This window comes from Salarias fasciatus, chromosome 8 (genome assembly GCF_902148845.1).
Source record: "Salarias fasciatus chromosome 8, fSalaFa1.1, whole genome shotgun sequence".
Taxonomy (NCBI): Eukaryota; Metazoa; Chordata; class Actinopteri; order Blenniiformes; family Blenniidae; genus Salarias; species Salarias fasciatus.
This window is the reverse complement of record NC_043752.1, coordinates 12,055,735-12,082,799: the sequence shown is the minus strand read 5'-3', so window position 1 is coordinate 12,082,799 and position 27,065 is coordinate 12,055,735. Positions and strand designations below refer to the sequence as shown.

General features: G+C 44.5%; 1 protein-coding gene across 1 annotated transcript in view; it reads right to left on the bottom strand.

Moving 5' to 3' along the window:
* The window catches only part of ankfn1b (ankyrin repeat and fibronectin type III domain containing 1b), a 126,549-nt gene that overhangs the window by 26,246 nt on the left and 73,238 nt on the right, over positions 1 to 27,065 (bottom strand). Inside the window, exons 5-6 of the mRNA XM_030098889.1 lie at positions 18,877 to 18,917; positions 5,702 to 5,824 (exon numbers count right to left, since the gene is read on the bottom strand). Coding sequence (XP_029954749.1) covers positions 5,702 to 5,824; positions 18,877 to 18,917 — 164 coding nt within the window. The remainder of the gene's footprint in view (positions 1 to 5,701; positions 5,825 to 18,876; positions 18,918 to 27,065) is intronic.

The window sequence follows — 27,065 nt, the reverse complement described above, 5'->3', positions numbered from 1 at the left end:
TCCTTTTCCAGGCGATGCTTTTGTAACAGCTTGCTGAGCGATTCTGCTGAGTTTCAGGTTATTATCACGAGCAAAACAGTTTCAACAATATTTTTTTCCCTACAGAGAAAAAAGGAATGTTCAAATCATGGTTTCAACCAAAAAATGTCCCTTCAGCACAACAGTTTCCCCACAAGACACTTTATTTTTTTTACATTTTTGACAGAATAATTGATGCAGAAAAGAGAGGTGGCAACCGTGCTGTCCTTCAGCCGAGTGAGAGGTAAAACAAACAAACAAAAAGGAAAAAAGCATGAAAGGAACATGAAAACATCTGATCATGATGGATGAGTACTCGATCACTCGCCGACTGCAGCGTTTCATGCCGCTGTGCTGCGGCGCGCGCTGTGGGCGTGCATGCGTGTCTGGACTCCGCTTTCTCAATCTGCAAACCATTTTCCCAGTTAGGCTTAAACGTCTTGCTCGGTTCCATATGAACGCGACGGTGAATGCGTCCGCGCACCAGGCGGGGGGTCGTAGTTCATCCAGCGAGGGTCGCCTTTTATCGGGTTACTAGAGATGCGTGGCGTCCCTCTAACCCTCCGACCCACCGGCTGTCTGTCTCTGAAACGGCGACAGCCACACACAGATACGCCACATTAACCAGATTTTTTTTTTTTTTTCCCCCTCTCCTGTTGCATAACTTCTCCCTCTCCTCTGTGCTTCCACAGCTTCAATCCAGTTTTCAGAGGCCCTGGGGACAATCTCCCGCTCGCTCTTTTCCATCAACTTTTCAATCTGTCTTTTCATCTCAATCCGTCAAACTCTCCCCCTCCGTCTCCTCTTACCTTTCTCAGTCCTCACTGATATAACCCGACTTCAGGGCCGACTCCCTCCTCTGACTGAAACCTATGTTTTAGTTACGGTTAAGATTAGAGTAGTAGTATATGAGTGTGTTTCGGCATGAATGAAGAAAAGAAAAATGAGGATATTCCAGGATTCAAGGAGGTCAGCAGGAACCTCTGCTCCGTCATGTGGACTGGAATCTGTCGTCTCTCATCTCGCCAACAATTCAGCCGCAGCAAATTAATAATGCGGGCCAAGAAGCGGTCGAGGCACAAACTTAGCAGGACACTTAAACCAGCGTGGCTAAATGGTTTGGTTCCGAGGAAAATGTTTCACAAACCCTCAGTAGTTAGCAGATACAAACGAAAATCTCAAAATAAAGGCGACGTCGCTGGAGGCATTGGGAACATTTGAGGAAACTTTCTTACCGCATAGTCCTCCCTTTTGTTCTGGAGCTTCAGAATCTTTGTTTGTGGCCTTCATCAAGACACAAAGTAAAAAAAAAAAAAAAAAAAAAACTAAACAAAAACCCACTAAAAATAAGTATGTATTCAGTCTTATTTTCAACGCCAAATGGCATTTTCACTGGAACAGTTTGAAAAGAAAAGATATTTTACTAGTTCTGTATTTTATTCCAGCCATAACTAGTTTCTTTTGGGTTTTTGCACAATTAGTGAACATGTGTCAGATGTTCCAACAGAAGCGGGGCTCGGTCCCGTTCTGCAGCGCTCTTTAACAGATCTTTAACATGCTGTGATGGAGAGAAATTACAGCCATTCATAACCTCCTCGTTTGCTCTTTTTGTTTGAACTGACATCCCTGAGCCGTAGAAGAAAGGAGAAAAATCTAACGAGAGAACGAGGGAGAAAAGCGGGGAATATTAAATCAAATTAGAACCAAATGAGGCAAGTGGCACACTGTCCAAAACCACTTCACGCCTGGGCCCCTTGAGCATTGCCCTTCTTTTTCCACCAAGACTTTGGTGATTTCTCTCTGTTCTTTTTTTTTTTTTCCCCCCTCTAATTCCCTTTGTGCGCAGTTCATAAGGATTAGCACTTGGTAACCCCCAATTCCACTCCTCCCCGACGCGCCAAACTCAGCACAGTGCTAAGTATTACAATGTGTGTTTGCTCATGTATATGTGTGAGCATGAATATCAAGGAGAAAATCAGACCCGCAGACATGAGCTGCTGCCACTCGGCGAGTCTGTGTGTGTGTGTGTGTGTGTGTGTGTGTGTGTGTGTGTGTGTGTGTGTGTGTGTGTGAGATTGCGGGAAGAGCAAGTTTCTCCCCACTGACATCAAAGTTAAGACGTCATCCTCAGAGTGCTGTCAGCTCGGAGTTATCCCCGAAGACAGGGTGGCACCAGGCGGAGCAGAAGGCCTGCGGGGATCGGGGAGGACTTAAACCCTCCGGCTCGCGCCGCACAATCGCACGCGTTACAATCAAACACTCTGGAGTGTGCGCTACCGACTGCAGTCTTTCCATTTTCCAATTTTTGTTTATGCAGTGGATTTGATTGGAGTGCCGAATTCGACGCTACGCGTTGATGTTTAAGCACTTATGTATTAGGTTTCCCCTCCAGCAGTAGTGCGGGGGAACTGTTTTGGGAAATAAAAAGTGCCTGGCCGATATGCATGGCTGCCTCTCTATTGTACTCGGGGGTTTTGGCGAGCGGCTGGAACTGCCTTTCTGTCACTATGAGAGGATATGGAAATAAAGACTTATTTGCTGGCCCTACGCTGGGACCGAACCGGCGTCCCTTTATAGCCGCGGTATTGATTCTTAGACTCTACTAGATGTCTCCTGTGTTCACTTCAGGCGCAGGAAATGAGCAAACAAAAATGGCCACCAGCGATTTAGACCAAGTGATTAATATCGGTAGATGGGAAATATAGTTCAAATTCTGACAACACTAAATTAATCTACATTCACCCAGCATCAGCTGTGAAATGAGGTCTGCTTACATGACGGTTTATTGGCTGAGAAAAACGTTGAAGTCTCAGAAGGTGAAATTTCTGATTTCCACTGCAGTGACGCTGAAGGTTTCATGCAAAACACGTGTCACCATTTTTTTTTAGCAGGCTTAATAAGTAGTGACGACCCGTCTATTTTCCCTTTAACACTCCCTAAAACTCTTCCTCCCTGCCACACACTTTTCTCCACTCCTACCCCTAGAGCCCATTTACTATGATTACCAATAACAATAACACAGCCATTATCTTTTATTATCGCATTTTCCCAAGACCCTGCCAGCACTCATAGACTTTGATAAAGCTACAAAACAGCTCCTGTTTCAGGCTTGTATATGGGCCGCCTTGGCTCAGAAATCCCTTAATGGTCACAGTTTGTTTGGTTATCTGACTTGAATCGACATAAATGGCAATGGTCCACTAAATAGATAGTAAAGTGTCGGGCCACCTGAGACCACCGTGCTGCAGGGGGCTGCTGGGAAGTTTCCAGCTCGGTGTTTCATATAACTCTTGTCTCACTTTACACTTGAAAGGTTCTATTTAAAGTGTGCAGTGCATGGATACACATAATGAAATTTTAATTTAAGAGCATGCATAGGTGGAGAAAAAGGCTGCATTTCCCAAAGTTGACTTCATTTACAGGCTAACACGTGTTTTCTGTAACCGATATAAAGCAGCAGGCCTGAGACATAGAAGCATTTCCCCAGTTATGACTAAAAAATTTAATAGAAAGTGATCAGAAAATACATAATCATTTAAAGCTATCCGATCTTGATTTGACATTCTCATGCAAAAATGACTCACGAGTGAATCACAGTCTAGAAAAACAAATCAGAGAACACAAAACGATGACACGTCTGCTAATGATGCTGAAACCGAAAATGAAAAGCGCAGACTCTCAAACGTCAGCTGTCACCCACACGCAGTATTTCACAGTAATAGGTAGACAGGTACTGCTGGCGATGGAGCCAGATGGGAATGGAGCTGTGAAGAGACATAATTAACATAAACTGTTAATTTTCCAATATTTGCAGGTAATATTGTATCTCCATCTTCCCTAAGTTTATCCACTTCTTCATCTCAACATGCTGAGGGAAGTTAAACCGAGCTGCTGTGAAGGCCTCGGCATCCAAGTGAGACGTGCTCCTGCATGTGCGGAAAGTACAACAAGCACACTGACGAGCCGATGATGGAAACAATCTCCAATAATAAAATCATCAATGTTAGGTGACTTTAACTGGATCAAGGGCTTGACGAAACCACAGGAAATTCTATCAGTGTTCAGCAATTTCAAATATGCTCTTGACTCATGAGAAGTTTTCACGAGATGCTACGACAATCCGTGTTTTCCTTTTGACGGCGCAGATGACTGTGCATTCCCGAGGAGCTGCTCTGCTCTTGTCAAGAGTCGGACCAACCTTGTTTCACCCCCCAGTAGCATGACTCAGACCTCAGCCTTGGGTCCGTCCTCCAGGGGTCCCTTATTTATTATGTCACAAAAGGCCAGTCACACTTGTAACGGAGAAAGTCAGAATGCAGCTGTAGCAAAGACCCCCCCCCCCCCCCCCCCCCCCCCCCGACCCCCCCACCCCTCCCACCTCCGCCCAATCCTACTCATAAATGAGCATGTCCAATCTACCCACTGTGTTTCATTAAAACCAGACCACATCAATCAGGGTCTGAACTTTAAAGGCCAGGTCCCCTCACCAGTAACATGGAAGGAAAACACGGAGCTGTTAAAGTGAAGGACCTCACACTGCACACACACACACACACACACACACACACACACACACTCTGACGCTCATACACTTCACACCACATTTCTACTGGCGGACCACACATCGCAATGTCAATCCGAGACCACACAGTTGGTCTCCGAAGGCCGACAAAAGACCTCGTAAGACCTCACACCCGGTCCGAGCAGGAGTCGACGGGACCTCAGAGAATCACACACCTGAGACTCCACAAACCCGGAGTCACTCCGCTGAAAAGCCACTGTAGTTCCTGTGGAAGCCTGAAAATCATTCAGGACGGCGGCCGGACATTTTTTTACTTGACGAAATTAAGTGCAAAGGAAGTATAAGATCCTTTTAAATCCAGGCCTGTGTTCCCAATAGTGAGAAAGTAACAAAGGAAGAGCCAAGAATACATAGCAGGAAGCTCAGGAAGGATGCCAGATGGATAAACGGCAGGTTCAGCGGGTAGATAAACGAGAGGAGGCCAGGCAACAAGAGGGGAGACTGGGAAGGATTCCCATGGGCGGAGACGGGAAGGCAGCCTCACGATGGAAAGCTCTCAAACTCCTTTCATCGGCTGCCTGAAGACTGGAGCTTTACAAGAGCAAGATGAGCCGGCGCCACTGGAGCCGCTTGGCGCTCCTCAACGAAACCCAGACGCACAGACAGAGCGAGGCCCTATCGCCACACCGCCCACCCCTCCGCTCCAGACCCCCGCCCCCGTCGACCTGGGCCCAGGCGACGCAGGCAGACACATCGCGGCAGCGTTTACGCGCCGCTGCGCCGCTTATTAGGTGTTATTTTTTTTCGGATTTAGATTGCGACGGGTAAAATATTTTCCCAATCGAAACCATGCTTGTGATACAAATCTTTTAGCACCTCATAATCTTTACGGTTCGGGAACCTGAAGGCCGTGCAGATGTGTTACAGGCCTCAGCCGTGCCAACACTTTCCGTCATCATCTGGGTCAGCAACAAAAAAGCTTTAGTTTTGCTGAAAATCAAACCTGAAAGTCTGAACATGGCCAAGAATTTAACCCTAAAACATCAAAAATATTGATCATATTTTGAGATAAATGAATGTAATATAATCCTCTGAGGAAGAACGCAGTCAAACCAACACTTCCTGTGTGGAAACGTTCTTGAATGAACAGTTGTTACTTACCAGTCCACACTAAGAGATCGTCTCCTGTAGGATGGCGGCCGGTCCGCAGACGTCTTCTCTGCTTTAGCCGGACGTTCCTTGAGAGATAAACGATGAGTAAACTTGGAGATTCCCGACTCCGACCTGAGGGCGATAATATTAAAAAAAAAAAAAAAAAAAAAAAAGTGAATGAGAAAAAGGCTCGATCCATTGCTTTACATATAGATTCTGACACAACGTTTGGAAGAACTTCAAGAAACTTGCATCATACTTTCCTGTCTTTAATCATGCGGCGTTGCATAAGAGCGAGGAAGCAGTTAATGTCCTGCTACGATCGACCAGACAGCGCGCTGTCAAAAACACCCTTTCCATCAACTCTCAGTCAAGAAAACACACAAAGGGACTGACATCCACACAGTTTATCATCTTCAGTACTCTGAAACTGCTCGGCGCCAAAATAGTGAAGCGCGGTCAGCCAAGGTTAACTACTGCTGGAAGAGCTGGAATGCTCTGATGTATCAAACTGAACTCAGTTTTGCAGATCAGAATACACAGTGGGAATGCAGAATGTGAATTTATAAAGGAAACATTTGGTTTCAGGGAAAGCCGCGTACTTCCTGTCTAATTTTCTTTAAATCTTCATAGAAAAAAAAAAAAAAAAGAAGAAGCGATATCACACACATTTTAATCTCCTCTCCACTGGGCTGCCAGAGTCCCAGTTCAACTTTTTGCTCAAAATTAAAAAACAAGAAACGTAATATTTCTTCCACTCCAACCCGGAAAGCATCCGATGAGAGTCAACACTGCAATATTACTGTGGTAACACTGGGGGCTAATCAAAATGTAATAATAATCACTCAAAGAGCCAAGCTTGTGGAGGAGCATTGCTAAAACGGTTTAATTTACATCACTTCAGATTCAAAATCAATGACAGGCAAGCATATTTTTAAATGTCGCTCTGATCACTGTGGAGAAAAAAAACTAAAATGTATTGCATTTCTGTTTTTTTTGTGACACATCTTTCGATGGAAAAAAAATGATAAAAGAGGATCACAGAAAATAACGTGGGCTTCCTCCCTCTTCTAATCGCACACACATGCTGTTTCCATTTCATTATGAAATGCTAAAACATCCCTAATAATGACTCATACATATTCAAACGCGTACAGAGATCTCCTGTCGATCTGAGCCAAAAAGCGTTTTAGTCTCCATGGTAGGATCAGTTGGAGACGAGCTGCAGGGACGGCTTGATTGAAGCTCTGACCGAGGTGAGACCACCCTGTGTCCGCCCCGACTGTCGCCGGTTCACGTGAGAAACAACAGCCGCAAGCAACGAACTCAGCCATTGCGCGCAATTTCGCAAATCTTGATCGCTCAAACAGTGACATGGATCAATGACAGCATGGTGACTTCAGTCAGTTGGCTTTAATTGAGTTCCTACACTGGCATCATGTCACATGCACATTTCCTGGCATCTTGACGGGAGAGTCTGACAGTCTGACCCTGAGTGAGTATTTCATTTGGTTTTGTTGCAGAGAAAGTAGACAGAAGGCCTGAGAGCGTCCTGTCAAATGTAATGTGTTTAAAGAAAAAAGGGAACAGCAGATTTGAGAGACTGATTATACAAAGAGACAAACTTGAATCGGAGCCATTATTGCGTCGCGGGCCTTTAGACATTCCGGAGACGGATCGGCCGCTGCTGTGACCTTGTCACTAAACGATACAAAAGCTTTGCTGAATTTAATTTCATTACTTTCACTAACCGGTCCACGTCCTTAATGGGTGCCACAAATCCACATTTTATTACCATCGACTTCAAAAGTCCGCTTCATGCCCAGTAACGTGGCCTCTAGTGGTCCGGCTGCATACTGCACCCTGCACCAGAGGAGGCGCATCCACCGTGTCGCTTCATAAGTGATGAAAGCAACAATCTGATGAAGATACGAAGTAACTTTGCACAAATGGTTTATTTCACTAAAAATTTCAAGGCTCTGTATGACACTGACTGCTTTATTTCACTGCCTAGAGCAGAAAATAGATGAAGATAGGCAGAATATCATGTTTACACACTGCACCTTTAAGACCAGCTGCCTCACACTGAAAGCATCGCAGCAAACTGAAATAAAAAGGCAGTTCTCCTTCGAAATGACCTCATGCTATGGCTTATCTAGGAGAACAACCATCAGCCTCGCCGCCTGCGTTCCCACTCCTACACCCTCAACTACTGTTTCCTGACCCAGAGCCAGCTTCCCCAAATCGTTGGTCGACCTCTAAGACAAAGAGGCATATTTTCCTGTATGAATCACACAAACGGGGTGTGGGATTTTAGTGAGATGGCAGTGAAACCCTTAATTAATGGTATTAAGCTGGGCTGGGCTTTTTCTTTCAAGGGATTTTAATTAAATTAGCATCACTACCATGTGCTTCAGGCTGCTACCAGTGGCTGATGCTTACGTCCCTTTATATAAACTCACCCTTCTTCAAAATTTTAACTCTTAACTGAGATTCAAGGACTATTTTGTTTGATTGTGCACTACTCGGTGCATCGTAGAGTTTTAACATGTTTGTCCTGGGACTCATATTTACACTAAGAGCTCCTTGTGAAACTTCAAACACACTTTTGGATCAAACACATGACATGACATGACCATAGGATAAGACCTCAATGCCATGAAAACACACAGGATCACGACTTCAAAGACACCGGGGGCCAGTGGACACAGAAGAGGACTCAGGGAATCCCTTTGAGGGGTTTAGAGGAGAACTGCACATGCGAAGCAGGTGGGTCTCGGCGGAGGGGGATCTGCTGGCAACTGGCTGCCCCTTGGTTCTCCCAGAGCCTCGGCGCTGGCTCCGCCCCATGCAGCTGTCCCTGATAACATCACCACAGCAGGCACGGTGTGATGACGCCATCCCCCTCGGAGGCCCACTCAGGATATCCCGCTCGATTATCCTCTCATCAGAATTATATTTTCTGTCTCGTTTCCCCGGTGTTGATTACGGTTTAAGGAATCGGCATTCTGACCAGAGGAGGGTGAACCTGTCCGCGTACAGCCGCCTTTAATCCTGACCCCCACTGAAAAAGGACATATTAAAGAAGAAAGAGGGACAGAGACACCTGCTGCGGCGCCCTGTCCTCTGCCACGAAAGTCCGACGCCGGCGAACTCGTCTTTGTAATTTCATACCTTCACATTTCAGTCACTTTGCCTCGCGATCACAGAGCGCAGACGGTGGCTGTGAGATGGTGTCACACTAAATGCCGAATGGATTGAGATCGCTCACTGTGCAAATCCGGCAGCGTGTGTGCACCGAGAGAAGCTCTTCTCTGACATTTGCAAAAATACAACATAAAAACATGAACGTGTCAGAGTTTTCATTCTGCTGCAGTTTTATCCCGTCCTAAAGATGCTGTCAGTTCACTGCTGGTCTCAGATCATATCGTCTACTGTTTGATGGAGCGCCATGAATTTCTTCTGAGGCATTTGTGGTCCTGCGATGGCGACGCCCCTTGATTATGGTGACTCTTTCTTGCAGCACCACCATTAGGTTTGAATTTTTCTGTTTTTCTTTCATGACATGTTTCAACAACTATTGGATGGATTACCATGAAACCGAGACGGCTGCAGATACCCATAATGCTCAGGGGATGAACCCTAATGACTCCTGTGGTCCCCACTTATCCATGGAAATAGCTACCCATCTGATACGGCCACATTTCGTGTCCAGACATTCATCCTTGGAGACGTTGTGTTCTCCCATGTCTTCTGATGAACCCCTCACTTTTCGCCTCACCCACCATACGGCTGACATTTGTGGTTCCTCTATTTGTATTTTCAACAGCTATTGAATGAATTGCTGTAAAATCCGACACCGGCTCTCCTGCCAGAAAGAAATGCAAAAAGCTTTTTATGCAGTGCCATCGTGAGCTGACTTTAAATGTCATGTTTTGTATCAGTCCAAATGCTTGCAAAATGAATGACATTGACACTTTTTTACTAATTTATTTATTTTGATGTGAAGAATGAAAGTTCTCTTTCCTCCTTCTGTCAGTTAAAGTAATTACACAACCTTTGTTTGCAACGGAGGGATTTTTTTGTGCTACTTTTGCAGTTGGAAAACGTTAGCATGCAAATGATTTACACATTACTTGTTAAAAGTCGATTTCACGACTTTATTGCTACCTGATGACAGAACTGAAATATGCGTTCAGTACATCTTGTCATACTTCAGCATGAAGAACCACAGAGTTTCCAGCCAACAGTAAAACTTTCATGGAGTCAAATCTCCACATAAATTCCTCCGCGAACAACGGAGACATCTTTCTGTTAATGAGATGATTTGCTGCTGTGAAGCTGGCAGAAAACCATTTAACAGAGAGAACGCCAAACATGACTGAAACAAATCTGTAAGCAACAATAAACTCCAACAAATTCAGGCAATAGCGACACACCCTGGAAAGGTGAAGATTACTTTTCCATGCAATCACTCTATCATGATAGTTTATTTTTCATAAATTAGAAAAAAAAAAATCAATAAACTGATCCTTCTGTGTTACGACTGACAACATGACATGATGCCCGAGTTATTTCACTGAAGTCCCGTTCTGCCTCTCTGCAGTGTGACTTAGATTATCATCTCGCCAGCATTAGTAACTTTCCCCAATCCTGCAGCACAAGAGCGCTTTTGTCGGCGCTGAATGGCTCGCGCGATGATACGGAGGAAATGTTGACCTGTGCTCACACGCGCGCCTCAAGTCCCCACGAAACGGCGACGGACGGCGTCTTTCTCGCAAGCAACTCACCGAATGTCACTTTCCCTTCTCCGTTCCCACGTTGCCATGGCAGCAATTAACCGTTCAGAGGTATTCGTGTGCAGAAGCTCGGCTAAAGAACCGATTGTTCTTCCGCGCGGTACACAAAGCTGTTGACGGTGCACTTTGACCCCGCTCAGAGCCTCAGTGACCCACTATTTGAGTTAAGACTGCATGGAATTCTAGCAAAACCACTGCAGCTCAGAAATGTTTAACAGTGAGGGGGAAAAAAAAGATCATTTAACGTGCAATGTAGGTCATATTCCTCAGTTTTATTACATTCGCTACTAAATCATAAATAATTAATGCATTCTGTTGAACAAAAAGGGTTTGTGGGACACGAGAGGTGTTGATTAAAGGATTTTTCTGCAAATGTACAGTATAAATATTTTACCTATTATGTAGATTAGGACAATTTGAGTCTTTCAAAACTTTTATGTCTTCTCATAAACCTGTGTTTTGGTACCTCTGAATAACACCCATGCGGTTGATAGAAGTGGGGAAATAATAGGACAGACCTTCTGTGCACGGCTTCTCAGATCACACAGAGGGTTTTGTGTGAGATGTGTTTATAAAGGGATTCCACTGAAACCAGCAGAACGCTATGCATTACACAATCTGCGCGGTCTGTCTGAGGTTAGGCTGCCCTTAACCGCAGATCTCATTTGAGATTACCGAGGTACAGACACTACAGTAAATCACGAGCAGCACAGACAAATACCTGACCCTGTTTCTGTAATTATGGGCAATGGCTACCTACCTAAAACAACTATTTTGGAAAAGCGGGGGAAAACAAAAGCGCTGGGATTTCTTTCATCTTCGTCTCCTGCCACGGCCTCTTATCCCTGCCAGCGGAGCACTAATGCGCCAGAAAGAACGCAGGCACCCTCCGACAGAACAGATACAGGCAACAGGAGTGGACAAATGTTCCTAAGAGAGCACACACACACACACACACACACACACACACACACACAAGAGCAGTTTAATTCACGAACATGCCCCTCGATGTGTTTCATTAGGCAAACAAAAAGGCTTTCAGTGGTCCAATCATAAAAGAACGCAGCCAAGCTATGAACATTGCTAATTAAAATGTGCTCAAAGAAAGCCTTGTTTTCCACTCAGCATCTCCATCCAAACCCATGTCTGTGTGTACGTCTCCCGACATGGCAGAGGCTGCTTTTATTTCACTTGGACCGAGCCCTGACCAATAAAATGTACTGATATTTCTCCGAGCTAACAGGCTCTCCTTCAGTTGTGATACAGTTACATTATCTGATTCGCCGTGAGCGCAGGGTTTAATTGCTGTAGCTGAGAGGGTCAATAAATGAGGAGCGAGAACATATTGCATAATGCCTCATTTGCTTTGGAGTCTCATGAATTCAGCTTTCTTCAAACAAAGTTATTTGAAATGAGGCAGAAAAAATTTAGGTTTTGTTTCCGAAAACAACTCAGATCTTCGTCCTTTTTCCTTTTTTGTCATTTGAGCACGCAAAGACGGGTTCAGGTATTTAGCAGCTGGTCCGCTGCTTTAACATCTTAATGACAAACTGCTACAATTTGGAGTGCTAATGATATAATCATAGCGCTGTGAGCCAAGGGAAGGGACTCTGTTATCGTCCTACACATGTCTTCTCATATGCTGCTCATCCACCCACCACAGCAAACACAGATATTTCCATCCTCGCTCTTTTCCCTCCATCCCTTCATTTGCATGTCTCTGAGTCACACTCGTCGCTGAATCTTCACTCTTGTATTTTTTTTTCCCCCTCAAGTCTTTCTCTTTTATTACTTTTTTCTCCCTTCTACTTTCCACAGAGTCGGCACATATAGAATTTGTACTGAGACAAAAATGAGGGAGGAATTCTTCGCTTGTGTTTCAGTTTGGTCGGCTTCCCGCGGTGTGGGGTTTGATGCCGTTCCCTCCGCGTCCCGCTCCGCGTTTGATGTGTGGCATAAGGCTGACTCGACACTCGCAGATATACCGATGATGGATTCGCAGTCAAATTAATCCCGAATCGAGCCGACAAACACGTGGAGACAAGCAAATTATCGGAGTCTGCAGCTCGAGCGCCACGCCGCCGAGAGAGGAGGGGCGCGGCGCGCGGCACCGCAAATGGTTTTTCTTTCCACTCGCTTTCAGTTGGGCGGAATGAGATAATCGGGGATGTAATTTGAAGTAAGCTGATCTGGGGCGAGCGGCTATCACGCTGTAACACCCCAGTGAACGTACAGCTCTTTGAACGCAATCCGCGGGCGTGGATCGGCACATAACCACAGAAATGGAGTCAAACTGTGACGCAGCGGTATCAGATCCAACACGACCCAAAGTAATGAACCCGGTGATTTGTTAGTAAGACACAATCCAGGAAATACATACAGATGACTTGATCAGAACTGTTTGTCTTATCGCTGCTGTCAGGAATCAGCGCCAGCCCGACAACGGTGACCAATCACCATGAGTCATCACACGACGCTGCAACCCGCAAATAATCCTGCCGCTCAATCTTACATTTATCCACCGAATCTCCACAATAAAACTCCACATAAGACTCCAGCTGGCCTCCTCTAGGACACAGAGAAAGCTGATAAAACTTTGTGGAGCCAGCGTGTGAACCCCCTGTGCGGGTACACTCAGTACTCAGAGCTTTACGCTTCATTTTCTTTTTTTAACGGTGTATCTCTTTGCATACGGCAGTAAATAGTAAATAAGTGAGGAGCTGAGCGCCAGAACTGAATTCTGAACTGACTTGTTGGAGGTGAACACCCCGCCGGTATTATGTTTATGGCCTTGAAACGGCGGCGCAGACACACACACACACACACACACACGGTCAGGGCACCCCGTTTTCCCCCAGCTAGCCACAATTGAGCACGGCGTCGAGATTCCAATCAGGATTGAGCCAGCAGACTGTGGGGATTATTTATGCTGGAAGGGATCAGGAAACCTCGGGGAGGGAGAGCAACGCGTGTGTTTGCTGCATGTGCATAGTTGCACACTTGCAGGAACCAAAAGGTCTGCTCGAGGATAGAATTTCAGAACAAAAAATTCCCCAAATCGAATACTGACACTCAACCATTTACAGAGTTTTATTATTTAGTTGGAAAACAAAAAAGTCACACTAACTGTAGTAGTAGGGATGAGAACATGGACACTGACATAGACACATGATACAAATTGAGTAAACATGTTAGTCTAGAGACTAATCCTACATGATATTATCAATGAACTTTGGAAATTGTGACTATTTTTCTCTACTTTTGCATTTATACAACAGCCTCCAGGTCAGAATGCTTCACCAAGAAGCAAAAGAGATTGATTTTTATGTGAGAATATTAGAATATTGATTCGTTTGACATGCAGCTGGCAAAGATCAAAAGAGAAAAACACATAGAGAAACAGTAAATTGTAGGGATTTTTATTTTTTTTTTTCCATTTCACGGGGGTTTTATTTGGTGAAGACGGCTGGTGACAAAAAAAAAACAGCAACCTTAAGTTCAGAAAGCTCCGCGGGTGACCTCTGAAGGAAGATTGTGGTTGAAATGCTGAGTTGGCTCATTTGTTTCATTCTGAAATCATGTCTGTAATTGAAAGCCAACAAACTGCGAGCATCCAGAGTGTTGAGATGTTTTTGGTAAAGCCGATCGCATTTTGATGTGTGGTTTTTCTGACTGGAGGGAGAGGTTTGGTGAAGAATTTGTTTTGCAACATGATTGAAAGAAAAAATTATAAGACTTAACTTGCTCGGAGTGGTGGTTTTTTTATTGTTTTGTTCAGTGCAGTGTTGTTGTTTATGAGTTTGTACGAGAAGTTCAAGTGGAAAAGGGGTTACACTTTCCAACCTTAGTTCTTCAGGTATCTAAATTAAACTCGTCCGTCTTCTGTCTGTTCGCCGCGCAGACACACAGGAGTAGAGCGAGGACGTCAGACCAAAACAATGGCTGTCTCCGCCTGCAGCGGCTCTTCGGCCTGGCGGTCGGCTCTTGGGAAATTCTCAAACAACCCAACGAAACTTCGGCCAAGCCACATGAAATAAGCAGCACACACACACACAAACATATGCACACACACATACACACAGTTGGATAAATTCTGTTAATATAAGGATGCTTTACTCATATTAGAACACTACTCTGTTCACTATAGTCACACACTGATAGGTAGCCTGTGAGTGAGCTCCCTCTCCTACCACCATTACCACTATTGTAAATACTCCTCAGTGTGTATTTACATTGGGATTTCAGAATCCTGGAAAAAAAAGGAGGTGAAGAGGGAAAAAAAAAAAAGAAAAAGAAAAGGCTGGAAAAATGAAGGAATGTGTTTCATGCAGCTCAGACAGCGGGAACCCTCAATCCTCATTATCTCTCTGCTACAGTTTGCTTTGGGTTCCACCGTCGGGGGGGATGAACTGGAGAGATGCGGTGGGTCCTCGGAGTGTGTCTGCGCTCCCGGTTCTGTTTGTCACTGTTCAGTATCGCCGCACAGGGCTATAATCGCTCGGATGTATTGTGGTGTCATCCACAGCGTGTTGTGATTTAGCTGCAGCGGGGTTTTTATCTTGTGTGTCACCTGTAACCACAGCAACAAACAGTGACTGCAGGAAACACACACACACACACACACACACACACACACACACACACACACACACACACTCACACAGCTCCAGCAGTGAATGAAATGAAAGGGGGTCATGACATTTTTATTTTAAGAACTGCAGTGGAAGTAACCTTCTATTTCATCTTCAAACATCTTTCTCACAGAATCTGGATGTGCAAACTGATTTAGGTCCATTCATTCCTGTTATAGAGGAAGGAATTAAAAACAGTTTGAAGTTTTAAGTGATTGAAACTATTACAAGATCCTTAATCTTTCTAAAGCCACAGATGTAAATCACCTTCTCAAGACAATTCAGAAAACTCCATTAGGATAGGGTCTGAGCTGGTGAACAAATGCCCTTTCTGTCTTACCTTAACTTATTCCATGCCATCACACACACACACCTACGTCATGGACACATGAGAACAATTACACGGCCTGCTCCTGTGAATAAATTAGTCTCATCAAATTCTCTCTTCCCTGACATCTGTACCTAAATCCCTTTCTCCATGAAAGAAGCGAACGCGCCGCCAGGACCCCCCTCCCGCCGCGCTCCCCGCCGTCCGCCACGCCGTGCACACGGCAGAAGGTGGAGGAGAGACAAAGACGGCGCCGAGTGAGTCACAATTATAAAAGTGAGCCGCACATGTATTCACCCACAGACACCGATAAATTACAGGCTTTGAGCCGCTTTTAAAAAAACGCGTCCGCGGAGATCTGAGGAGGGAGGACGACTGAGAGCCGCGACATCAAACGAACAATGAGAAGAAATGAGGGCTGTCGGTGACTCAGAAAGGTTAATTTGGATGTTTCAGTGAGAAAAAATGCGATGATATTAATTATCAGCAACCCAAAGGATAAAAAGTAGCTGGATCTGTTCACCCCAAAGCTCTCTAAACATTTCCATCCAGAGGCACACACAGATCCAACTACACAACACACAGAAGCAAAAAAAAACAAATTGAAACAGATTTTGCACATATTCATATTAATTCTAACAAATAGCTGCTATAAATGATTGTTGTTCAATATAATTTTGTGGTATCATGCATAATGACATTAAAGTTTCCTCTTCAGTACATCTGCTTTGCAAAAACTTTCTGAGCAGCTTGTCTGACGAGACCATGACGCTCTAACTTTCATTTAAAAGCTCAATGCAATCGATTGTAATCAAGCATTAACAGTTTCCTGTACAACAACGGGCCTCTAACGATCACATGTTGATAAAATCAAACCTATCAGGAGCAACAAAAGTAAAACAGGCTTTTATCTGCAATAACGTTCAGAAAAATACCGACGACACCCTCCATCATGAAGCCGGAGTAATTATATAAATATAATTATCTGGGTGGCATTCTGAGACTAAGCAGAGTAAATGATAATGGCATTACATTTATAGGTTATACCGTCCCAGTGGAAAGCGGAACAGACGGCGGAGCGGGAGCTCCAACACCGCGGAGGTGACTGTTAATGCGGCCGAGCAGCAGGTAATACAGACGGGATATTAAAGAACACGCGCCGACGCCAACCAGCAACACACACCCCTGTGTGTCAAGACGAGACGTCCGTGTGTTGCAAAGTGTTCCTCGGGGTTAATGACACATTTGCCATGATCGTCACGCGCAAATATTTGTGTTCCGCACGTTTGCTGTTTTCACCTGCACCCATTCACATGTGCAGCATCTACTACGAGTCAATTTGTGGATTTAAAAACAAGAAGCAGCCAATCTACGACAGCGGATCCCTGTTATGAGGCATCCCGCCATGGCTTTGTTGATGACTGTCTTGAATACAGCTGCTTGTCTCCTGGCAACAGATGTCCTCTGTTCTGGCACACTGAGTGCTCAGAGAGCTAACACACCATATAAAACACTAGTTAAAAAAAAAAGAAATGCATCCAATGGGCGACTGGTGGATTGGATTCCTCTGATCTAAGTATCTCTTTTCTACTGAATTATGCAACTTTTATATGTTTCATCCACAGACACACACACACTGCCAGTGAATTTAACCTTCTTGGTGCCAGTTTGCTCTTCTGCCGTTTGTGTTTGATTCAGATCCAAACGAAATGCGGCTGTGGAATCGAAAGGCTGCCGTTCGCATGACAAGTGCACTGTGTGCTCATACATGCCTCCATATTCTCCTGGCAGCGGCCTGTTGCTACGAAACCAAGTGAACACAGACCGCTCAGGCGAGCGGCTCAAAGCTGTGTTTCATTGAAGAATACCTGAATGCATCTGAGACTCGTGTGAAGATGAACTGTCAGTGGTTGGAGCGGAAAATGTTCTAAAAAAACAAACAAGCGCATCATTTGCTTTGCTCCACACTGAGTTTGCGATCTCATTATGGGTTAATCTGGTAACTGGTTCAAAGTGAGGCATCACAAGAAGATTAATATAAAATAGATTATCACAGAAGCAAACTGGAAACAGGTATTATAACCAGGATGACCAGTTAAGTTTCTTCTGGCTTCAGTTACTAATTTCTACTAATTATACTTATTTAGCATGAATTAAGTTGTTGTCGTCAACTCTAAGTACTGTAAGTGCTTTCCGTGAAGCCACAGTGATATGCTTGGCACCTCCACTGTTAGGCTGGCTTCTCTATTTTCTTACAGTCTAATCTCAGACATGCAAATAGATATGGTTTTACCGCCACGAAGAAGCTGGTATTTGCCGTATTATTGGCCCTGACACAGTACTCTCAAAAATGTTGCTGTAAGCAGCCACAACATAATTAGTAGGGCTAATAGTTACTGAGAGAATATATACACAGGTGTGGTCTGCGCTTAGCTAATATAAACAGCAAATGCCACTAAAGGGCAAATTTGATGGTGGTGGATAAGGAAATGCTTATGCTTCTCGCTGAACGGGGAGAAATTAGAACAGTGCTTCCCAAATCTTTGGCAACGGGGGCTGAATTGCCTGAGCGAGGGTCCTGAAGACGGCCCGATCTTCAGGTTGAGCCGCTCGTACTGAAAGACACCCTCACTGAAAGCAAACCTCATCCCTCCGAGCTGCAGCGTCGACTCAGCAACCCCTGATCTGGCAGCGTGTTTTGTTGATAGGAGCTAATGTACCAGCTGCATTGGTGCCATCTCACAGCGAGAAGGTCCAAACGCATGAATCACAGATCTACAGAAGGTGTCATGGTCAACATTTCACTCTGCAGATCCAATTAGTTGCACAATGCACACACACAAATACACACACACACACACACGCACACTGCTCCTACTTCTGCACAGAAGGGCTTGGTTTCTGTGAGTGACCTCGACAAGCTGTTTATTTTGTGTGTGTGTGTGTGTGTGTGTGTGAGCTGGTGAATAAAAGTAGGACCCTTCTCCGATTAATTGAAAGAACATTCAGACAAACTGGGTTGACTGAGAGGTATTACAGTTATGAAAAGGATTAAAGTTCAGTCCGGAAAAGGCCAACTAAGCTCTGGAAACATGCACACAACTAAGCCACAATCAACTTAGATGAATATAATTAAATTCATTGCGAAAACGACTCAGTCCAGGAAGCCAACAGCTTTCTACTGCCTGATGTTTTCCTTTAAAGATTTGAGTTGATCAGTTGTGTCACTAAGATCAGTTTGAATGTGTTCAATTTTTATTTCAGCATCATTTCAAAAAAGTGAGAGTGAGTGTTCATGCTTTTTTAATAAAACACACTTAAATTATATCAATTTGTTCGTCTGTCTTTTATAAAGAACAAATGTCTTTGAGCAGAAATTAAAAACGAACTACAGAGGCTGAAACAAAGGAACGGGTTGGGACTTACTTTTTATTCTGGTTCTCCTTGCGATCAGCTGAGCCCAGACTCTGGAAAGAGACGAAGGAAAACAGACATTAGAATCAGCGTTGAAGAGCTGATTATTTCTGAATTGTCTGTGTTTCTATGTTGGCGGTTCAGACGGCTCAAAGGACATTGGTTCATAAAGAAACAAGCTGGAGTGACAATATGGACACGTTCCGCTGAAGAGGTTTCATGAGCAAGTCTGACGTACAGGGACGAGAATTGATAAGATGTTCACATTTCCAATTCCATTTTTGATTCTCATTAACATAACCTCTCCAGTGGGGGAAAAAAAAGAAAAAAAAGTCCTCCGACTCTTTATCTATGATCATAAATGGTCAAACATTAGATTTATTTGATTTAAAGCATATTATCAAGTAAGAAATATAAAAAAAGGATTGGATTGAGAAAAGTTTCGAGACCAGCTCCTTGCTGATGGAGTCAACTGAGTTCAGAAACTCCAATTGCCAAAACTAATATTTCCCGCCAGCTCTGCTCAACAGGGGACATTTGAATGCATCCCTCCAGCAGAGCAGCAGATTTAGGCACGCGTGCGCAGTGCGCGCGCTGACATATAAACACACATTCACACACGAGTGCACAAATAGTATCCCTGCTGTCTGCATCCTCCGGAGGTGTATAACACAGAGAGGTAACTCACACTGAGGACTTCGCATCGGCGTCTTTTGGAATTCACTTATTACACAAGATAGGATGCAGAAAGACTAGTAACACCTTGAATTCAACGGGGAAACAGAACATCTTTATGATTGTGTACCTGTAGCTCCACATGTTGCACTTCATGATCGGTAAGTTTGGTTTATTGTGCAAATCGAAAGAGGGAACTTGAGCAGCTGATTGATCACAACAAGAAAAATGATTCTGCTAGGTTCTAGCCAATGAAAAATAAAGATCTAATTTCATTTTGTGAAGGCGCTGCACAAAATGTTAATGCTTACATCCAGACATATATATTTTGATTGAGGATTCATATATTTTATGTTGGTCAATCTGATTTTTCTTAAGTAATTCCAAATGGAATCAATTCTGAATATTTCCTCAATATTTACTTTTCTTTACAATTTCAATATTTGGACCTTGAAGACCAGAAGTGAGGATTTTGATTTGGTCCACCAGGTTCCCCACTTCTGTCTCTTTAGCCATTTCTTGACTTGTGAACTGAAACTGACCTGCCTCCAAGCTTTTATCCAATGTGACAACAGGCAGCATAATGATTTCTTATGTTGCTCTGTACCTACGTATATATAGAATGTTCACTTCAGGTTTTTTTTTCTATGCTATCCCATTTGTTTTTTGCACTTTAACAGATTCTCAAGAACAACATATGCATATAAGACGTAATTGCATTGGTTACTATGGTAACACCAAGCACGCGCTATAGGTACTTGAGGTGCTGGCCAACAACGTGCAGAACAATAGTTCTGGAAGAACAAAGCAAGCGTCATCAATTAGGATATAATGTGGGAGAAATTACACACGTTCGACAGAAACTTTGCAAAGAATGTCACCAAGTATCGCAACAATGAAAAGTAAGACACTTCAAAACCAGCTGTGTAAATGTGCAGACAAAATTCAAGAGTAGTTAGAAAAACTTTAACAATAATCCTACAAGCTGTACATGTATTCAATTGAGTTTTATTTATATAGTGTCAGTTACAACATAGCCGTCTCATGACAACTTATATCCCCCTAAGAAGTCCCACATCAGCAAGTATTTGGAACACGAAAAACTCCCTTTTTACCAGGGGGAAACCCCCGAGGAGGACCGCAGAGCGCTACAGCGGTGGCCACTCCTGGGACGCAGCAAAAATGACCTGGTTGGAGTCTGGGATTGTGTGTTCGTAGGTTTTCTTCTGGTAACTCTCCGGCTGCCCACCACAGTCACAAAACATACAAATCAGGTGAACTGCTGACTTTAAGCCTGTCTGTAGATGCGAGTGTGTCACTGTCTGTCTCTCGTTGTTTATCCTGGCGCCCTGCCTGTGACCAGAATCAGCTGGGATCGACTGAATGGGATAAAACGGCGCAGGAGATGGACGATAGAAAAACCAAAACAAACAAACAGGCTTGCTTTGTGGACGCCTTCGTTTGAGGTGCTGGAGTAAAAATAAAAAAAATAGAATCGTTGCCTTTTTGCTGCTTAAAATGTGTGTATTTATGAACAATTGTCGCTCTTTAATGCCTGTAGAGCAGGTGCAGGACTGAACCAGCTCCCTTCAAGTCCACTCTTCGCTCACATAAACGACATAAAAAGGCTTTTTTCTTTCTTTCTTTACCCCATTTTCATTTCTATTTGAACATTTTGCTTCAAATTGCCGTGTTTGCGGCTGCTCTGTGGAGCTCTTATGACAGCTTGAAGAAGCAGCGAGAAGAAAACGAGCCGCTCGGCGAATCTCGAACCTCGCATCAGAGCGGACTGCTGTTTTCAGTGTGTGCACATGTGGTGTGTGCACTTTAATGTGAGGAGCGCGGTGACATTTTGACCAGGGCAGGACTCCTGCGCGGTGGCGTTTTTTTTTTTTTTTTGGAGTGTGTGCTTTAATGTGTGCGGCGCGGTGACATTTTGACCAGTGTGTGGCTTCCCTGCACATATACCTCTGCGGATAATCCTCCTGGTGGGGACAGGATACGGCATACAGAGGGAATAACCTTTCACCCCCGAGTCCCCACAACAGCCCCTCCCCCCCAGGTAGTGGCCCCCCACCAAGAGCTGGAAAAAGACTGGGGTGTGCCTATAAATAGACATTCATAACTGCAAAGATCTGCAAGAGATTATCAGTGATTTAAAACAGAATCTTAGAAAGTGATAAGTCTTGATTTGAAATACATGGACAGAAATATCAAGATTTCACAAACCATGCAAGAAATCCTTGTCAAATTCTAGGTATTATAAATATCATGTCACATTGTAAAATTAACGCGTCAGCTCACTCTCCTACACACCGAGAGCATCAGGAACAAATTCAGCAAGGCTGAAAATCTCCAATCTCTGCAACTCAAGAAAATACCTAAAGAAGAAAAGTTTTCTATGCAGCGGATGCAGGCGGACAGCACACCTGGCACCGACAGGACTCGTTCTTAACTCCGTAGTCATTATCCTAATGACTGCGGGAGAGTATGGGAGGTAATTAGTGGGCTTTTCCACAGACACATTTCTATTAATGGCACAGTATGGAAAACCATTAACGCAACAGCACAAATTCAGAGTTAAGAATATAAGTAAGGCTACCTGTATCTAACAAGAAAATCACTTTCTTCGGCATCTGCGTGTGTATTGAGGCAAAGCAGGTGTGTGAGCGCATACCTTTACACAGCAGGTAGCAGAAAAAAATAAAAGCCTCACAGCTGTGCAATCACAGTAACAGTACACACAGTTTTCTTGCCAAACGCCTGAAACACCTAATCCCCTCACCATGTGTTCCTTCAAATACCCGGCCACGAGTAAACAAATAGAACACAGGCACTAAGATTTAAGATACACACACAGAAGTAAAGCCGCACAAACAGTCGAAGACGCGCACAGAAACATTCTGCATCCACCATCGATCCCGGCAACATACCTGCCGAGAGCAACCCGGAGAGCCAAGTGGCAGAACGTTCCTCCACTCTCCTCCTGCCTCGCTTTCTCCTCCTCAGAACCTAAAGTCCTCTCCGCGTTGTCTCACCGGCGCCTCTAATTGCCGTACACCTGTCCAACTTCAACTCTTTAGCTCCGCTGCCCTCCCTCCCCGTGCAAACTCCCTCGCTATTCTCCCCCTCTTCCTGTCCAGAGCCGCCGGTCACGCGAAGGTTTGCGAAGCTTGCTCCAACGGTGGCTGCTACCGCCACTGACTTGTTGTACTTTAATTGTGGTTGCTAGGCGATAAGCTTCTCCAATTCTGCACACAGAGTGAAGGGGAGGACAGGAGAGGAGGGAGGAGGGAGGGGGGAGGAGGAGGGGGGGGGCGGTGGAAGGAAATGCTCATTATAGACACAGTAGCCAGAGGACAATGATGGGCAGGGGAGAAGTTCGCAGGAGGGGAGGAAGCTGTGAGGATGGAGGAAGAAGAGGCGAACCCACAGAAGCAGGTGCACCTTCATCCTCGTTTCCACCCTGAGACCGCCTGGTGCGATCTGGAGGGCTTAAACTCACTTAATAGGGTTTATAGTGCAAACTTTAAATGGATAACAGAATTAAAGTCATGTCTGTACATATAGTACCTTTCCATAGATTTTACACCAAAATAATGAATTCCTGTTTTGGGGATTTAAAAAAATAGATTTCTGCTCATCAAAGTTAGAAATCTGCAGATATGGCAGCACTTTAAAAAAAAACAAAACAAAAAAAACATGCTTTGAAGGAAAACTCGGCTCCAGAGTCAGCGATAAACAAACAACCAGCTGAAGATCTGTGTCTGAATTTCTGAATTTACCTGCACCTAATTATTAGTATGTGTGTGTGTGTGTGTGTGTGTGTGTGTGTGTGTGTGTGTGTGTGTGTGTGTGTGTGTGTGTGTGGGCGTGCGTGCGTGTGTGTATAAACAGGTATGCAATGCTGACCAGATCTGATGACTGTGATCAGTGTATACTGCTTTGCATGCGATATGTGAGCTTAAAGCTAGGGTAGACGATGTTGTCCAAAAGAACTTTTTGTCATACTGAGTGAAATGCTCCTTGCCCCCTGGGAGAAGTCAATACATTATGTGGACGGAAAAAGGTGCGGAAAAAATCTGACCACTGTAGCGGCCAAAGGACAGTAAAAACTCCGACCAATGGTATCGCGCGGACCGCTCTTAAGAAACCAATCACATCCCTTCGCCGTTCTACCAGCCCCCTGCGCGTACATTTCAATGGCGTGCACCGGCTCTGGTTCAGAGCGCGCACGTGTTGCCAAGGCGCTCGCGGCTCGCGTGAAAAATAGAAGGAAGCAGAGCGGGCGCGCTGCGCTCCTATGCGCGTTGTGTGCAGGCAGTCAGAAAGGTTAATAACATTGGAGGCGATCACGAACTCCGTGCACGTGGCGCTTCCACGCACGCGCGTGGCGCTTTCGCGTCCAGTACGTTCGCTCCCAACGGGAGCTCCTCCATTGGGGTGGGATTTGGGCGGAGCCTTGGGGAGATGCTACATTCGTGCTACATGCTAGTTTTCCCAAGATCGCCGACCCTAGCTTTAATTTGTTGATGAATCGTGTAAATGTAAACGTTAATTGGGTCACGTGCCGATCATGTCAGTATCTGTTAAATCACAGCAGAAAACTAAATAACATCAAGTTGACTCAGTCAATGACATCCAATGTACTTGAGGCAAGCTTCTTCATTTACACTTGTAGTGAATTATTTATTTAGTATTTGTAGTATTTGTCCTTCTAATTTAAAAGACCCTGAAATTATCTGTTACTGTTATATTAGTGATTTAAAAAAAAAAAAAAGAATATAATGAAGCTCATAGGTCCATCCACAGCTATTAAATGTGTGTGTGTGTGTATGAATGAGTGATCATGACCAACACACTTCAATACAGCACTTTCAGTATTCTGCAGTAAGTGAAGTCTTATTTTTCTTCTTTTTTTTTCTATGAACGAGTTGAAATAAGAGTAAGAATCGAAAATAAATGATCTTTCTCCTGAGGCACTGCGATGACCTCAGGGTTCATCATCTGAACTGGAGTTATTGACCGGGAGGCTGCAGCTTTCAAACACTGCTGCACACATGGAAACCATTGAGTATTCTATAAAAAGAGACGACCTGCTCACACTTTTATCTCTGGTGTGTGTGTGTGTGTGTGTGTGTGTGTGTGTGTGTGTGTGTGTGTGTGTGTGTGTGTGTGTGTTGGTATCAATCAGGAAATCTATATTTAGCTCGACAGATGTTGACCTTCTGTGTGCGCGAGAAAATTTAGAGCCACAAACCAAAAGTCCAAAAATGACAAACTAACATGAAGCGAGGTATGCGATCCAGGATTAATTGGGTCACTATCAGTGTGTGAATAACAGCAGCAGACCTGCGGGTTCAGACCGGGCGGCTGCCCACCGGACCTGCTGACGCACACGCCTGCGCGGACGTGTCGTCAAGTGCCGCCGGTCGCCGGTTTGATGACAGCCGCTTAGAAAACTGTTACGTATTCCCCAACGCTTGCATGTTTTGTAGTGACTCACGGTGTGTTTTTAGTGACTGTGGCTGCCAGCTCATTGTCCGGCGAGCGAGCCCCGCGCAGCCCGAGCACGTCGTGGTATAGGGAGCATTACTCATAGCGAGCGGAAATGTCAAACACACCGGCGACGTTCTGGAAAGGCTACGCAGGAAACGCTGTCGAAATTGCTTTTTTTATCCTCGCTATTCATCCTCTTGAGTCCGTCCATCTCCCCACCTACACCTATAAAAAACACCTGCCAATTCCTGGCGCCGAGACGAAAGTGGATGCAGGCACCCGGCTTGTGCCGCCGAGGAGCCGCAGCAGGCCGTCCCAACACCTGCCAGTCAGAGGAGGCTTTTCTAATTATATCTCAACACAAACGCACACGGCCCAATGTACCCCGATGCACACGCCACCTTCTTCACACACACAATTCGCAACTTCCTTGAAGGGCTCTCAGTGGGATCCCGGTGGCCTTTCAGCTTATCCTTCCTATGCAGGCTCGTGGGGAAGGAGCCTGACAGCTGGATTCAGGATACACTCCATGCACCAATAAGCCTCCCGATGGCAAAACTCGCATTAGTAATATGAGGTCAGACCTCGACACAAAAATAGCACAGTCAAGATGTACCTTTATTTGTGATAACAGTGACATTATTTTTTTTTAAAAAGGTAGAAATGTTAATATTGTGTTTGTGGGGATAGATAGTCAGAGGCGGCAGCAGTTCTAGTTTCCATGGTTTAACTTCCACTAAAAGATCTGTTGGTATCTGAAATAGTCTTGATAAAAGTTTTTAATTGCATGTTGGGTTTTTTGCACTTTTACTGGTGGATGCCCAACAGACTTCCAACAGGCGAACGGGCGAACAAAAACAATAAAAATAAAGCTAAAGACTGGTTTGAAAAGTTACATAAAAAAAAGCAAGATTTTATATCAAATTTAAATAATATTTGAAGATTTTATGGATAAAGTTCATCTTTCCAAGGAAATCTGTCTTCGAATTGTACAGTATCCAAACGTAACTCAAGCAATAATCCAACAGCCATTCAGCCAGCCTCAGTTTTAATGATAATTGCAGTTAATTGCTGTCCTCGTGGCGAGCTGCAGCATGATTAGGACCGGCTGATTCGTACTGCTCAAGTGGAAGGAAGACGTGAGTGGACTGAGCTGACATGAAGCACGCTACGGCGGCAAAAGTGCAATCACACACGCGACTTTATCTCCGTCAACTCGGGTCCAGCGGCACAGCTTAGACAAAACGTATGAACACAATGAGGCGTCGTATGAGATAAGAGTGAAAGAAAGCATGCGAGAGAATATTTTCAATGTGCTCACGGACAGAAATGCTGTTATAATCAGAAAATCTTCAGTTGCGAATTAAGTTTTCACTAACCAAATATTTCCTGCTTTTCATGGTAAGGGAAGACAAACTCCATTATACTTAATGAATACAAGAATAATGTGGAAGGAGTAAAGTGTACATTCTGACTTGGCTCCTTGGGCTAATCCTTTTTCCACTGCAGTGTTAGACAGAATTAATAGCGCTCTTAAAAAAGTCAGACACTCCGAAAGCCCAGAAGTAAAAAAAAAAAAAAAAAAAAAAAAAAAAAAGAAAGAAGGAAAGAAAACAGATGGCATGCGACAAGGGCAGCTGACAGACACACACACACACACACACACACACACACACACACACACACACACACACACACACCAGCCGGATAACAAATGGACACAATAACTGCGAGTCAAATCAGAAGGGAGGCAGCGGATCGGACAGGTACAAGTGTGCAGGTGACAAGAGGAGAAAACTTTACTGTTTTGTGCTTCCAGGTTTCACTGACCGGTCCGAAACCGTCAGAAGCAGAGAGTGATGAGCGAGTGAGAGTGACGGGGTGAGCCTTCACTGTCTCCAGTTTTACAATGCCATTATTCGTACAGGATTCCTCCTCCCAAATCTTGTGGTGTGGGGACCAAAGGCAAAAAAAAAAAAAAAAAAAAGCGGTTCATAAATCAGCACTGCTCAGACTATGGATATTTA